Source organism: Cantharellus anzutake (assembly GCF_015039405.1).
Source record: "Cantharellus anzutake strain C23 chromosome Unknown EI90scaffold_61, whole genome shotgun sequence".
In the NCBI taxonomy this organism is placed as follows: Eukaryota; Fungi; Basidiomycota; class Agaricomycetes; order Cantharellales; family Hydnaceae; genus Cantharellus; species Cantharellus anzutake.
This window is the reverse complement of record NW_024067011.1, coordinates 116,322-131,193: the sequence shown is the minus strand read 5'-3', so window position 1 is coordinate 131,193 and position 14,872 is coordinate 116,322. Positions and strand designations below refer to the sequence as shown.

Sequence of the window (14,872 nt, the reverse complement as noted above, 5' to 3'; positions counted from 1 at the left end):
GAGGAAGTGGCTGTGTCCTCCTGAGGACAACAGGTGGGCCCTTAGGGCCCCAATTGATACTCTTTCCCTTCAGATAAGAAAGGATTCTCTTAGGTGATGATGTCAAAGGACTCCCAGGCTCAGGTTCTTCAGCATGAGGGACATTGTAGGTGGGATAATTGCCCACATGCAGAACTGGCTTGGATACCCATTCACACATTCAGAAAACCACTTTCATTCATGCAACAACTCGATACGAATTTGGTACCTAGAAATAGTCCTAATTCGTACAATTCTGACGATACCAAGAACATCCCAATTGGTGGAGATTTGACGGAGTTCCGTGTTGGAGAAGTTAGGCACAGCAGGTCACGGGCATGTGCAGGTGTGGGAATCTCAAGCGGCAACCCAGAATTCCAGCCCCACCCGTTCCCACAGCCTCTAATAAATTGGTAAAAATGCTTATCGGCTGCGTGAGAGTTATCTCCGGCTTCGTTTCCAATTTCGGTTCTGAATTCGGTAAATCCGTTGAGATATCGCTTATTTTCTTTTATTTTCATATTTTGCCCACATTTCAGTTATTGATCAATATTCTTTTATTGATACTGTTACCCTTTCTATTATTTCGCCTAATAAGGTATCCAGGTGCCATATGGTACCAATATTCCCCATCTATTCTTTCTAAAAATAATTATTGGATATAATCCTGTACATACTGGATTTTGAAAAGAAGTTCTCCCCTCCCCCATTTCTCTAAGGTGCTAGGACGTGCTAGAGTTGGAGTGAGTGCTAGGAATTCAACAGTAGGAATAAGGGCAACTGTCTAGCCCACAATGAGTGGGTAGTAGATTAGTTGAGCCTGGACCTTGCAGAATCCTGGAGAACCCACCACGGAGTTAAGGATCGAGAGCATAGCGAGTTTAGTCAAGAAAGTAGGATTTTGGAGAGTTTGGCCCCCACAAGCTTAGTTGGCATAGAGAGCTGCGAGCCCTCTTTCAACATATGTCGTCATCCTCACACTGGGATGCCCAGGCACCAGGAGGTAGGTGGTCGTCCTGACGTAGTCTTTGTCAGCAGAGACATTGTCCCCCAGCGAGTTTCATCACTGGGCGGGTTCTCTATCCTGTCCCCTGACTGGTATGGGTGGAGCCACACTGTCAGGGACACATCCGGGGTTGAGGGGGTCCGGGTGTAACGCCTGGCACTGAGGCCATTGCAAGGTGTAGAGCAGGTGTGCATAGTGATGGGCCCGACCTGGGACAACGATCCCTGGCCACTCAGACTGAAGTGGGAATCGTGAGAAGAAGGTTACTTCTTCAGTTCCCACCCCAGGTACTTTTATGCACATGCAGCTTGGGTCACATGAGGTTTGCCATGTCACCCCGCATACAGCCACAGTAATCCAGGTGTCCCCATGGGGGATCCCAAGGGTGTGTGCTGCATGCATGCATGCTGGGTTGCACCATGAGGCCGTCTGGGCCATCCAGGGCTGGGTGCATCATGCACGCATCGCAGGCAGGTCGATAATACATAGATAAGGGGAAATGTCATCCATGTAGATAAAGATAGAAAAAAGGGCAAAAGAGCAAAAGAACAGAAGGACAAAAAAGTGAGAAACAATGGTGAAGGGTGAGGGGTAGAGGTGGGTGGGGTACCAGGTGAAGGCGGGTGGAGCCAGGTCAGGCAGGTGTGCCCTGACACACACTTGTTGCCTCAAACTGGGGCAAGTTTAGAGGAATTTGGCTTCCAGCCAATCCAGGGCTAGGGCGATAAATCCAAGCCCGTAAGTCCTCTATAGCCTCATTGTGGCGAGTCAGCCATTGATCAATGCTTCTTAGCATCATCATCAATTCATCATGCTGATCATTTGACGATCCAGGAGTTTTCGCTCATGGTTTGGTGCCACCCATGTTGACAACCTCAACTGGGTTGTCAGGGCCATCACCAAGCCCTAGCACTTCACCCAATCTGAGAGGATCGGGGGAACCAGACGTGTCAACAAATGGATAAGGTCCAACTGGCATGTCGGGTGGTTCTTCCTCAGTGGGAGGAGGTATGACCACAGCAGGTACAACCATGGTCATGGATTGGGAAGGGCCTGGTGCATCCAGGTCTCTGGGTGGACCTGGAGATGTGTCAGGGTCATCTGTCTCTCCTGGATCAGGAGGGATATCCAGCATGTTAACGCTGGGAACCCCAGTGCTATCTGAAGTCTGCACGTTGTTATGCACAGCCGCCCTCGTCCTCTTTGCAGAGGGCGAACCTGAAGCTTTCTTTACCATGGTGGTAACGAAGAGTCAGGAACTTCAATTAGATTGGTGCGCTTCACAACGTTGATCAAAGAAGAAGTTGAAAGGTTAAATTTATTTGCTCACTGAGCGTAAAAAAGTGTAAATGTAGTTAAGGTTGTAGAGTTCGTGAGTGGTCTCATGATAGTCAGAGGTTGCCTTACACTCCCAGTCCATTAAAGTACACTGTATGAAGCTGTATTTATCAACAGGGGGGTAATAGGCTGGGGAAGCCTTTACCCCCTCGCATGTAGGTTAAATACATTATTGTATGTACATGTGATAGTTGTGGCTTGGGACCGCATGGTAGAATGAAGGGTTCGGGAATAGAAGTGTTCTGTCAGGTACAAACCCGACACGATAAATAAGAATGAATAGGGTAGGCCATGAGTATGCGGCCTATATCCCTCATATCCCTTACACTCATTGACATCAATTCCACCTATTCCTATTCTCATTGGAGATGATGATGAAGTTGAGCAAGTTCCTGTCCTGTTACTTGCCCAGTTAGCACAAGTGATCACCTATCTTGCTTGCTCCACTGCTTGTCCCACTCTGATCCCTGTCCGGTTCTTGCTCCTGTACAACCTCCCACTCTGTCCACCTCTGTCAGGGGACGACTCCCGGGTCCCCATGACCCTCCCCTATGGCCCACAGTCCTATGGTGTAACCAGCCCTATCCAGGGCACAACCTACTGTGGGTAAGAAGAGGTATAAGTAAAGAGGCAAGTAGATACACTTGCCTACTGTGGGTAAGAAGATGAGAAGGAAGCTAACTTCTCATCTTCCCACAGTGGCCACAATATCAGGCAAAACTTCCGGGGATACCTGGAAGTCACATGAAGGGGTAGGGACTGGGCCTGGAGCATGCAGTGCATGGAGCGTGCGCATGTGCAGGAAGCGTGGCGGGTGGAAGCAGGTCTGGATGCAGGTCCGGGTCTGGGCTAGTCAGGGTGTGTGCCCTGACAACCTCCCTTAGAACCAAGGTCCAAGAACCCAACCAGTTTGATGGGGTCAATCCCTGCAAACTCTGCACCTTCTTGGTCCAGTGTGAACTGAACTTTCAGGACCACCCCTGGCCTTCATGAGTGACCACTCCAAAATTATTTATGTGCAGTCATTCTTGATGGAGATGGCCCTTGATCATTTCGAACCAGACCTGCTGGAAGGGCTGCCTGAGGGTGCTTGACCTTTGTGGATGGATAACTTTCAGGAGTTTGTCATAGAGCTCAAGGAGAACTTTGGCCCCCATGATCCAATGGGCGATGCTGAAGACAAGATCCTCCAGTTGAGTATGAAAGATGGATGTCACATAAACAAGTACATTGTTGAGTTCAATCGATATTGTTATAACCATGGGGCCTAATTGGCCCATTTCTATAGCATCCAGGTGCAGGGAGTGGCCGTGACATCGAAATAGTGTTACAGTTAATGTAACAGAGGTTTAACAATTGTCTTTACAATGACATTAACAAAGTGTGGATTTTGGTGATTGTTGTTGGTTAAGTTGTTATTATATACATGTCATGTGATAATATACTGTACAGAGGCCATAAGAGGCTAAAAATGGGAATTTCCTATTTCCATAACAGATATGCTATGCAGTTGCATGGTATGGTGAGCCTGCACTTTGTCAGTTCTTTTACGATGGACTGCCAGAGCACCTCAAGGATGATTTCTTGCATGTCACCAAACCTACTTCACTTTCTGCCCTCCAAAAACTTGTGCAGATGTTTGATGCGCAATATTGGAAGCGTAAGGCTGAAGCTGGATGACATGTTAGACCTCTGCCCTTATCTGCCACTACCTTCGACAAGTCTGCTGCATCTCAATTGGCAAGTACTTCCTTCCATCCTTCCTCTACTCCCTCTGCCTCCACCTCTGCTGTGGTTGTGAAGCCTCCTAAAGACCATACAAAGTCTGAAGGATAGGGAAGAAAGAGAAGAAGGAGGAAAGGGAGGAAGGAGGGAGGAGGGAGGAGAGGGATGGGTAGCGGGGGAGCAGGGGAGCAGGTGAGGTGGGCCTGGGTGGGCCCGGGTGGACCTGGGTCAGGTGGGTGTGCCCTGACATGTGCCTAGCATCGGCCGGACCCTGATATCGGATCTGGGCATGTGTCAGGGACACATCCGGGGTCGAGGGGGCCCAGGTGTTATGCCTGGCACTGAGGCCCTTGTGGGGTGTGGAGCGGGCATGCGTACTGACAGGCCTCAGGGATGGCCACTCAGACTAAGTGGGAATCATGAGAAGAAGGTTACTTCTTCGGTTCCCACCCCAGGTACTTTTATGTACATGCGGCTTGGGTCACATGAGGTTTGCCACATCACCCCACATACAGCCACAGTCACCCAGGTGTCCCTGTGGGGGATCCCAAGGGTGTGTGCTGCACATGCACATGCTGAGTTGCACTGTGAGGCCATCTGGGTCATCTGGGGCTAGGTGTGTCATTCGTGCATCGTGGGTGGGTCAGTAATACATAGATATGGAGAAAGGTCGTCCATGTAGATAAAGATAGAAGAAAGAACAAAAGAACAAAAGGGAGGAAGAACAAGAAATGAGGAACAGTGGTGAAGGGTGAGGAATAAAGGTGAGCAGGATACCAGGTGAGGGCAGGTGGAGCCAGGTCGGGCAGGTGTGCCCTGGCAGCATGGTACATCTCCTCACAGAGGAATTGGTAGAGAGAGTCGAGATCCATGGTGTACTCCTGCACATGTAGTGAAGACAGATCTCGCTCTGGATGGATGGAGAGGTTCAGATGGTAGCCCTTATTGGTGAAGAAAGGGGAGACACCAGTGGTTGCACTGGGAGCTATTGAAATTATGAACTAGTCGCGAATTAGCGCTCAGTTCCAAAGATGTGAACTAGTATTATTAGTCATTACCTAGTCGCGAATTAGCGCTAGGAAATATGTACAAGATTAGACAATATTCCAAGTGATGAAAAAGGGGGTCTCACCTCAGTTCCAAAGATGTGAACTGAGGAGAGAGGAAAGAAAAAAATCGCGCGAGGTGGCTTTTAAGCCATCCTCGACTGCGTTCATCAACATGGATGCCAAAAGTAGAAGCATCGGGCAATCCTTCATGGAAATGCCCGTGTGCAAGATGTATAGTCCGATGGACTCAATGGACGGTCCACAGTGTACCAAGAAAACAAGGATTTCAACAGGAGCATTATTGTAGGCAAACTCTGCAAGAGGCAAGAGCTCAGCCCAATTATCCTGCTGATAATTGCAATAGATGTGCAAGTACTGTTCTAGCATCTGGTTCATACGCTCTGTTTGTCTGTCTCCTTCCGGGTGATAAGCAGAGGTGAAGTGAAGGCAGGTGTCAAGGGCTTTACCAAGCAAATGGAAAAAGTGTGAAACGAACTCCAGGCCCCTATTGGAGGTGATATGGGAAGGAACTCCATGTTTGGAAAACATGTGGAGGAGGAACAACTTTTCCAGCTCTGGCAAGGTGATGGTATCGTACGTGGGGACAAAGACACATTGCTTTGATAAGCGATCCACAATGACCAGCATGGAAGTGAAACCGGAGGAGGAGGGGAGTTGTTATATGAAATCCATGGATATGGAGTTCCAAGGATGTTCAGGGATGGGGAGTTGTTTCAACGGGCAAAAAGGCTTGTGATGAGGGACCTTGGTGTGGGTGCATGATGTACAAGATGAGACATAGTTCTTGACAAAGGTGTGGATTCTGGGCCAGGTGTAATCTTGATGAATCAGATCCAGCATCCGATCCTCAGAAGTCAATGCAAAGGTGGAGCAAGCCATCCTTCAGGCAGACAAAGAGGACTGGTGCTGCATGGGAGGAAGTAGCGGGGTGGATGAAACTGGAAGCTAAGTGTTCCTCCAAGAACACACGAAGAGCTTCAAGTTCCAGGGGAGAGAGGGAGTAAAGGGTTCCTAAGGGTGGTGATGTGCCTTCCTCAAGGTCGATCTTTAAGTTGTATTCATGATGCAGCACTAGTATAGAGGCTTTTCTCTTGCTAAACACATCCACAAATTCATGGTACTGCTCTGGAACAGCCAAAAGGTCAACAGTTTTGGGGGCTGAAGAAGCAGTGCAGAACTTAGCTTCTAATGGGAGTGTGCTCAGGCAATATGAAGTAGAACCTTCAAGTTTGCACAACTTCGCGAATGCAGAGCAGCTAACAAACTCGATGGAGGGAGCCTGGCAGTCAGATGCAATCAGTGTAATTGGGGTAGTGGAGTCAACAGGTGGAATAGGTTCCAGATGCGACAGAGGGGTGCATGTGGAGGCAGGACTGGTATGTTCAGAGGTTCAGAACAACATTACCCAGTCAATCAATGGATTGTGGTGGGTGAGCCAGTTGTGTCCTAGAACCATGGAACAAGTACATGCCATCCAATGAGGTGACATAGAAATTCATCTGGGTGATGTTACCAGAAGCAAAATGGAGTTTTATGTCCACTGCTTTAGTGATGATGGAATTTGTTGTGGTCCCATCAAACAAGCGGAGAGACAAAGCTGAAACTGGATAGGTCAACAGGTTGTTCTTCATCATGAACTTTTCATCAATGAAACAATCTGACAATCCTGAATCAATGAGAGCTGGTATTGCTCATCAGGGATGTTTTTATTAATAGGAGGGACAGAAGTATCGGACAAAGGAGAAAGAGGAAGTGAGGACAAAGGATTTGGAGCAACAGATGATGAAGGAGGTAGACCATTTGGAGAAAACAGTTTTCCTGGATCAACAACAGATGGGAGAGACAGAGGAGGAGAGTGTAGACCATTTTCAGAAAAAGGAGAAGAAGAAAAAGGGACAAAAGAAACAGGAATGGTGAGGGAGGATTTTTGGATATTGAGGCAGCACCTCTTTGATAGCATGCGAGGGAGTAACACAACCCCGGGTTTGTGCTGAGTCCATGGAGTTGAAAACTAATTTTTTGGCTCTAAAGGAGGAGCTGTAGAGCACGCAGTTTGGGCAATTCATGCCTGAGAAGATGATTTTGGGCAGTCCTTGACCATATGTGTCAGAGACCGGATTCGAGACGAGGGAGTGTCTCCATAGTGGAGGGCTTTGGCCTCAGCGACTTCTGCCAAGAGCGCTGTGCCTAGTGACACGTCCGTGCCCTAACTTACTGACTGGCAATCAGAACCGAAGGGGGGTAACTCTAGTTGATTTTATTACTGGGGTGTAACCTATGTACAAGTGGGATATATATATGGTTACAGCGAAGACGGGTCCGCAATTGGCGGAGCCGAATGGAGTGGAGCTAACGGGGTTTAAACATTAGCCGACTGAATATTACCGACGAGTCGGGTCACGGGGTTAGTGGAACGGCAGGTGATAACCCAGAAACGGAAAGGAGGGATAGGCCCAAAGGTGGGCTGTGCAGGGCAGGCGAGTGTATTGTCCAGCGGAGGCGGGAGTGCGCTAGTGGACGTCGGAGCTGTCCGGAAGTCTTTGGGGCTCCGTACTTAGGGAGGCGTAGGTAATAAATTAAAATGAGGGGGTGGTGACCATTGAGGGGTACCGAGAGGATTGCGGAATACGGGAGCTCCAAGGTTAGTGAGGGAGGAGCGGAGTTAGACCGGAGGGATCGGAGGGACCGGAAGTTGATGGCCGGGAATGGATATGACAATATGGCCAGACAAACCACAAAACATACAAAGATTCCCATCAAAACAGCGCTTACACTCTTTCGGCGTTAGCTTGCCATTCTCACCAAGTTTTGAAGAGAGGTCCAGTTTGGCTGTGGGGCCCCTTCCTGTTTATTCCTTCTATTTACATGGACCACTTTCCCTTGTATCATTGTACTGTTAACCCATCCTGTTATAGAGATGGACTAGATTCTTATGGTCCATGACTGCAAGTAGGTAGGTTGTCTCTGCCCTCCTTCATTATATTTCTCTGTCAAACTGTCATATCCATACAATCCTGACCTCCACTCTGGGCTCCCGGAACTCCGAAACTGACTCCGGAGCCCTACTTCCCTTCCGTCACCTTCTCCTTGCCAACTCCCAAGAGGTTATCCCACCTCCAGCTCCGACACCACCTTCAGTCCGACTCTGGAACATTCCAGGTCCGACCTCAACCTCAACACCTTCCAGACGAGTATGCAACACCTATGCTCCTGACTCCGGAACTCCACTCCGGAATCCCATTTGCGTCTCCATCTCCAGAACCTCCGGTCTTAGCTCCAACCTCAGACTTTGACCCCACCTCCGCTTATACCCATTGTATTGGTTAGCTCATTCCATTTAATTACCTTTGCCAATATTCCGGAGTTTAACTTCTGAGTTCGGACTTTCCAGACTTACGTCGGACCTTGCAACTATTGCATTGCTCCATTCAGTTCCGCTATTCTCCCTCATTCCTATTTGGGCTACTGCTTCCTTTCTATTCAGTCAGCTAGCCATTCCCCACTCCCAACCTCCTTCCTTCCTCCTTGGGCCTTGGCCCTTCACTCCTCCTTTGAGAAACACCATTGAGTCAAACCCTTGACCCTCGGTGTTGTCCCCCCTTTCAGCTCCCTTTGTCTCCTTTTGGAGTACCCTCGCTCCTTTTGATTCCAGACCCCTCCTTATATACAATGTACATAGTAACTTGTAACCTCAGTCCGAAATCGACCTGAATTCCCCCCAAGAGACTTTCCCTCTGCTAGATCCGAAATTAGGGACCCCCAGGACAACCAGCAATGGCACAGCGCTCCGCTTGAGTCACTGAGGCCAAGGTCCTTCCACGCTAAGTCTCCAATTCCACTCCGGAGTTGTCCGAATCCACCCATTCTAACACAAACCCCATGCCAAGCTTTCCCACTGGGTTTTGGTGCTGGCTGGGGGAATTGGGAAGTTTCAAGGGACTTCCCTTGACCATTGAGACTTTGATATTAGATAGAAACCAGTCATATGACATGTAAAGGCAAATGCCGAGAATGTTGATGATTATCGAATACATAACCCACAAACCTTGTACCGCAATTGTAACATCCTCACCATTGTGCCACCACTGTAAACTCAACCTGTAACCCTGGAACCATGTCCACCTCCCTATTCATCCTCTCCATGACAAAACTGCAACGAAGAGGGCATTCCCACACCCAACCTCCTGCTGCCCACTCCCACCAGTCCACTGGGTGGTTGAGCGGTCACTCCCATCCAACCAGAAGTTCCCTATCAGGAACAGTAGCCTATCCCACCTCCTTAGGAGAGGGATATTGTTATAGGAATGGACCTAGAATCTTATGGTCCGTGACTATGAACAATCAAACCCTTGGTCCCTGCACCTTTATTTCGCTGTCAAACCCCATGCCAAGCTTTCCCACTGGGTTTTGGTGCTGGCTGGGGAATTTGTTGAGTTTCAAGGGACTTCCCTTGACCATTGTGACTTTTATATTAGATAGTTATACCGCAATTGTAACATCCTCACCATTGTGCCACCACTGTAAACTCAACCTGTAACCTTGGAACCATGTCCACCTCCCTATTCATCCTCTCCATGACAAAACCGCAACGAGGAGGGCATTCCCATGCCCAACCTCCTGCTGCCCGCTCCCACCAGTCCACCGGGTGGTTGAGCAATCACTCCCATCCAACCAGAAGTTCCCTATCAGGAACTGTAGCCTATCCCACCTCCTTAGGAGAGGGATATGGTCCAGGCAGCTCCAGGATGCCTGGCCACACACCCGCGGGTCCCACTTCCCACGGTCACCCACTACCGTGCACTGGTCCACCAACCCGCTTTCCCCAACAACTCCCGCTACCGGTACGCTCCCATGAGCGCCAAGTCACCGATAGCCACCATCTGGGTGACTCCCTTTGGGAGTCCCAGTATCCCTCACTACCGGCACGCTCCATTGAGCGCCAAGTCACCGTTAGCCAAACACTCCCAGCACACCCGCTACCGGCACGCTCCCAGGAGCGCCAAGTCCCCGTTAGCAGACAGCCAGGTGGCTCCCTCAAGGAGCCCTCATCATACTCGCTACCGGTACGCTCCCAGGAGCGCCAAGTTACCGTTGGCCAACCCACAGGTTGTACTTCCGTACACTCTTCCTATTCCGCTCTCCCTCCGATGGCTACGCAGCCACCTCCATCAGTGAGTCGAACGGCTCAGGTTGGGTTCCCCGGAACCCATTCCTGTAACAGATATGGTCTGGGCAGCTCCAGGATGCCTGGCCATGCACCCACGGGTCCCACTTCCCACGGTCACCCACTACTGTGCACTGGTCCACCAGCCCACTTCCCCCAACAACTCCCACTACCAGTACACTCCCGTGAGCACCAAGTCACCAATAGCCACCAATTGGGTGACTCCCTTTGGGAGTCCCAGTATCCCGCACTACCAGTATGCTCCATTGAGCGCCAAGTCACTGCTAGCCAACCACTCCCAGCACACCCGCTACCGGCATGCTCCCAGGAGTGCCAAGTCCCTGTTAGCAGATGACCAGGTGGCTCCCTCAAGGAGCCCACGTCATACTCGCTACTGGTACACTCCCAGGAGTGCCAAGTTACTGTTGGCCAACCAACAGGTTGTACTTCCAGACACTCATCCCATTCCGCTCTCCCTCCAATGGCTATGCAGCCACCTCCATTAGTGAGCCGAACAGTTCAGGCTGGGTTCCCCGGAACCCATTCCTGTAACACATCCGGCCCAGACACCCTGGATGGCATCCCGCCATGCCCAGCACACATGCCTGCAGCGGGTGCTCTCAGGATCCCCTGCAGGGACACCTGGATGGCTGCAGCTGTCTCCAAGGATGATGTGGCACCCATCATGTGACCCAAGCTGCATGTACATAAGTGTACCTGAAGTGGGAACTGAAGAAGTAACCTTCTCACATTTTCCACTTCAGGTAAGTTCTCCCCTTTAATAACAATTCACATTTTCCACTTCAGTCTAAGTGGCCAGGGATTGCCGTCCCGCATCGGGCCTGCCAGCATGCATGCCTGCTTCACACCCCAAGAGGGTCCTTCTGCTGGGTGCTACATCCAGGCCCCCTCTACCCCAGACATGTCCCTGACAGCACATCCCAGCTCCTGATTTCAAGGTCAGTACTTTGGTCTACATCAAGGCCAAGTACTTCTGTTCCACCAGACCTTCGAGGAAGTTGTCCAAGAAAATCTTGGCCCCTTTGAGATCATTGCCTGTGTGGGTAGCCACTCCATCCTGCTCCACCTCCCTGAGTCCATGAGAGCCATTCACCCAGTCTTCCATGTGTCTCAAATTGAACCAGCCACTCCTAACATCATCCTGTGTCATATCCATCCCCGTCCATTGACTTCCGGTCCCTCCGATCCCTCCGGTCTACCTCCGCTCCTTCTTCACTAACCTCGGAGCTCCCATATTCCGCAATCCCCTCAGTACCCCTCGATGGTCACCACCCCCTCCTTTCAATTTATTACCTACACCTCCCTAAGTACGGAGCCCCGAAGACTTCCGGACAGCTCCAACGTCCGCTAGCGCACTCCCACCTCTGCTGGGCAATACACTCACCTGCCCTGCAGAGTCCACCTTCGGGCCTATCCCTCCTTTCCGTTTCTGGGTTATCGCCTGCCTTTCCATTAACCCTGTAACCTGACTCGTCGGTAATATTCAGTCGGCTAATGTTTAACCCCGTTAGCTCGGCTCGGCTCGGCTCCGCCAATTGTGGACCTGTCTTCACTGTAACTATATATATATCCAACTTGTACATAGGTTACACTTCAGTAATAAAATCGACTAGAGTTTACCCCCTTCAGTTCTGGTTGCCAGTTAGTAAGTTAGGGCATGGACGTGTTACTTGGCACAGCCCTCTTGGCATAAGTTGCTGAGGCCGAAGCCCTCCACCACAGAGACTTTCCTTCATCTCAACCTGGTCTCTGACATCCTGAACCGCAACCAACCTCCACCTCCACCGATTGTGATTGACAGACAACCTGAGTTCAAGATTGGAGAAATTCTTGACTCCAAGATCAATTGCTGTAGATGGGGTTGTAACCTCATCTATACCGTGCATTGGTTAGGTTATGAGGGGACTGATGAGGAATACTCTTCACTCTTAGCTTTGGAACTTGATCACACTCCTGATCTCGTTGTGGCTTTTCATGCCCGCTATCTGCACAAGCCTGGGCCTGAGTATTAGGTTCGATAAAAATTTTCTCCTTCTTCTCCACCACCCCTCCTCCAGCGCCAACATTCCCCCTGTCTGCAGTACCTCCCTTAGCCTCTCTCATAGGTCTTACAGCCTTCAGGGGTTCAAGCCTAAGAAGGGGATACTGTCATATCCATACCTACTCTGCCCAACCTCCAAACTGCTCCACCACCATTCTGGTTCACTTCCAGTTCGTCCCCTCCCTCACCTCTGCCTCCGATCTCCAGTACCTTCTCTGGTACCCCTTATCCTCATCATAGAAGTTTATCAATATTTCTATCTACCCAACATTACTATGGACCTCCTAGGACCTCTGCCAACTGTCATGGCCATGCATTCCAGCCCATTCCCCACCTGTCCCAATGCCGCCTGAGCCCATCCTGCTGTGTGAGCATGAACCTCAAAGTTCTGTGTTACAACAAACTTAAACTTCAGGTCAAATTCTGATCAAAGGCAGTTGGATTCCATAGCGGCCTTTAACTAACCCTCCTACCTTCATGATCCACATTAAAGTGAGTGACAAGGGTGGAAGGAAACAGCACAAAACACCCTGGGGGTAGTTGCAGGATGACTTTCCCCTCTATGTTTACTAGCCAGACACATGTTCCATGAGCAAAAAACCTGAAACATTCCCTAAGATAAACCTCACACCAGTCAGGTCATGACCCACCATAAACATAAACAGCATGTATTCCTGCCACTGAATTGTGTTGGTCTCAGTGAGGTTTGGTGTAGACATGGAGGGGGGTAGTTGGGCATTACTGGCCACACTGAAAAACAAAGAGGCCACTGGGTTGGCTGGGGCCTGTTCATGGCCTTCCCAAAATTGTTTTACTTCTTCATACTTTCAAAACACCCCTGGGTAATACCTCCTCACCAATTCAGTGAGGTGGGAGCTGGATGGGGAGTGGCATTACTATTAGCCCATAGCTGAGTGCTCCCCCTTACCTCAGTGCTTGAAACTCTGAAGAGTTAAGGAAATCTTCCACCACAGGCTTGTTCTGCTGGTGGTAAGCTGTCAGGAATGGATACTGGCCCTCTCCTCTCAGTAGGGCATCTTTCATCAGAACACAGGGCCACCTACCTTGTTGCTGTTCCCATTTGCCCTGTTGTACCCTACATGCATGGTACTGAACTGACCCTGTGGGAAGGTGCTTAGAGACACCAAACAATAACATTCAGTGAAGAAGGCAGATCTGGAACTTGTCTGTGGTAGCCAAGGGCTGAGGATATGCCCTTGGCATCAGCAACCTCTTGTCCTTGTCCAGAATCAGGGTAGGTCCCTTAAGGTTGGGGCTAGAGAAAGGGCCTTGAGCATCAAAAGGGCTCAGAGCCTGTGCTACATACTCATAGGGCACAAATTGAAATTTTCTCAGCTGTTTACTATGGGTCCCTGGGTTCAACATCCAACATCCTTCATCCATTCTTTCAACCTAGGTCCCGAGAAGCCACTGGCTGATACTCTATGACATGAAAGTTGAGCAGAGATGTGTAGGCTCTTTGTGTTCAGACATAACTGCCTCCCAAGACTGGCCTGGGACCTTTGAGCATCTTTGGCTCTCTTTGCTCAGGGTGGGCCTTGTTGTATCTTCTCCTTCTCCTTTTTTGTTTTGACAAGCTCTTTGGTTCCTTTTTCTTTGCACTTTCTTTCCCCTTGCTGCCTTGTGAAGATGTTAAAGGGGCTGCCTGGTTTGGCAAAACAGCCCTAAAGGGAAATTGGCCATCCAAAAAGCTGGCTTACCTCGAAACTGGAGTGCCAGAAAAAGCAAAGCTAGCAGAAGACATAGGGCTTTCTTCCAAACACCTCATCACTTAATCAGGCCTTACGTTAAGGTGGAAAAACACCCTCATCCCCCTCCACATAGCCTGCCGGAACATCACCCTCCATGGATGGGAAACTGCTGCCTTGTTTTCACCCACTTTTCTGAGATCATCAAGGTCACTGAGATTGCTGGTATTGCTGAGATCACTGGTACTGCTGAGATTGGTGAGATCATGGAGATGAGGGGAAAACTCGGCACTGGCTGGAGAGCCTGCTGGGTTGGGGTCCTCAGCCATGCTGCCATTGTTAGAAAGGGCTGCTGACAACCTAAGGGATGTTATAGTGCCCAGTAATGATGCAGATGTCCCAAGCACTTAAGCCTAGAAACCAAGAAATAAGGCCCTTGCAGCTTCCAAAGGAGACAACAAACTGGCAACCCTGTGCTTAAGTGAGCCTGAGCACCTCTTGTGAGGGGCATAGTAATGATGCAGGGAGTTCAGTGGCTATGCTGATCGATCAGTTTCCCCTCCTCTCCTTTCCTCCACCTTCCCTGCCTTTTCACCACTTCCCAGCACTCCCTGGGCCCTGGAGGCTGCATGGCTGATTGTACCTTGCTTGTGGCATCAGGGCTTTGGGGTGCTAGGCTGGCCTGCTTGCCAGGCCAGCAAAGCAGAGTTGGTGCTCTCCCATCAGCCACCCAACCCTCCCACCCCCCACCCCCCTCACTGCCCCTGGCTGGCTAAGCCT

General features: G+C 50.1%; 2 protein-coding genes across 2 annotated transcripts; both read right to left on the bottom strand.

The window, feature by feature from the left end:
- Positions 1–1,868: 1,868 nt before the first annotated feature.
- EI90DRAFT_3129855 (uncharacterized protein) lies at positions 1,869–2,261 on the bottom strand (the record flags this gene model as incomplete). The annotated part of the gene is made up of 1 exon (XM_039064250.1): positions 1,869–2,261. One exon carries the CDS (start codon positions 2,259–2,261, stop codon positions 1,869–1,871), a length of 393 nt encoding a protein of 130 aa, XP_038911532.1.
- Positions 2,262–12,211: 9,950 nt separating this feature from the next.
- Positions 12,212–14,421, bottom strand: EI90DRAFT_3129853 (uncharacterized protein; the record flags this gene model as incomplete). Its single annotated transcript, XM_039064249.1, has 4 exons — positions 12,212–12,473; positions 13,312–13,394; positions 13,448–13,504; positions 14,284–14,421. 4 exons carry the CDS (start codon positions 14,419–14,421, stop codon positions 12,212–12,214), a joined length of 540 nt encoding a protein of 179 aa, XP_038911531.1.
- Between the last annotated feature and the right edge of the window lie 451 nt (positions 14,422–14,872).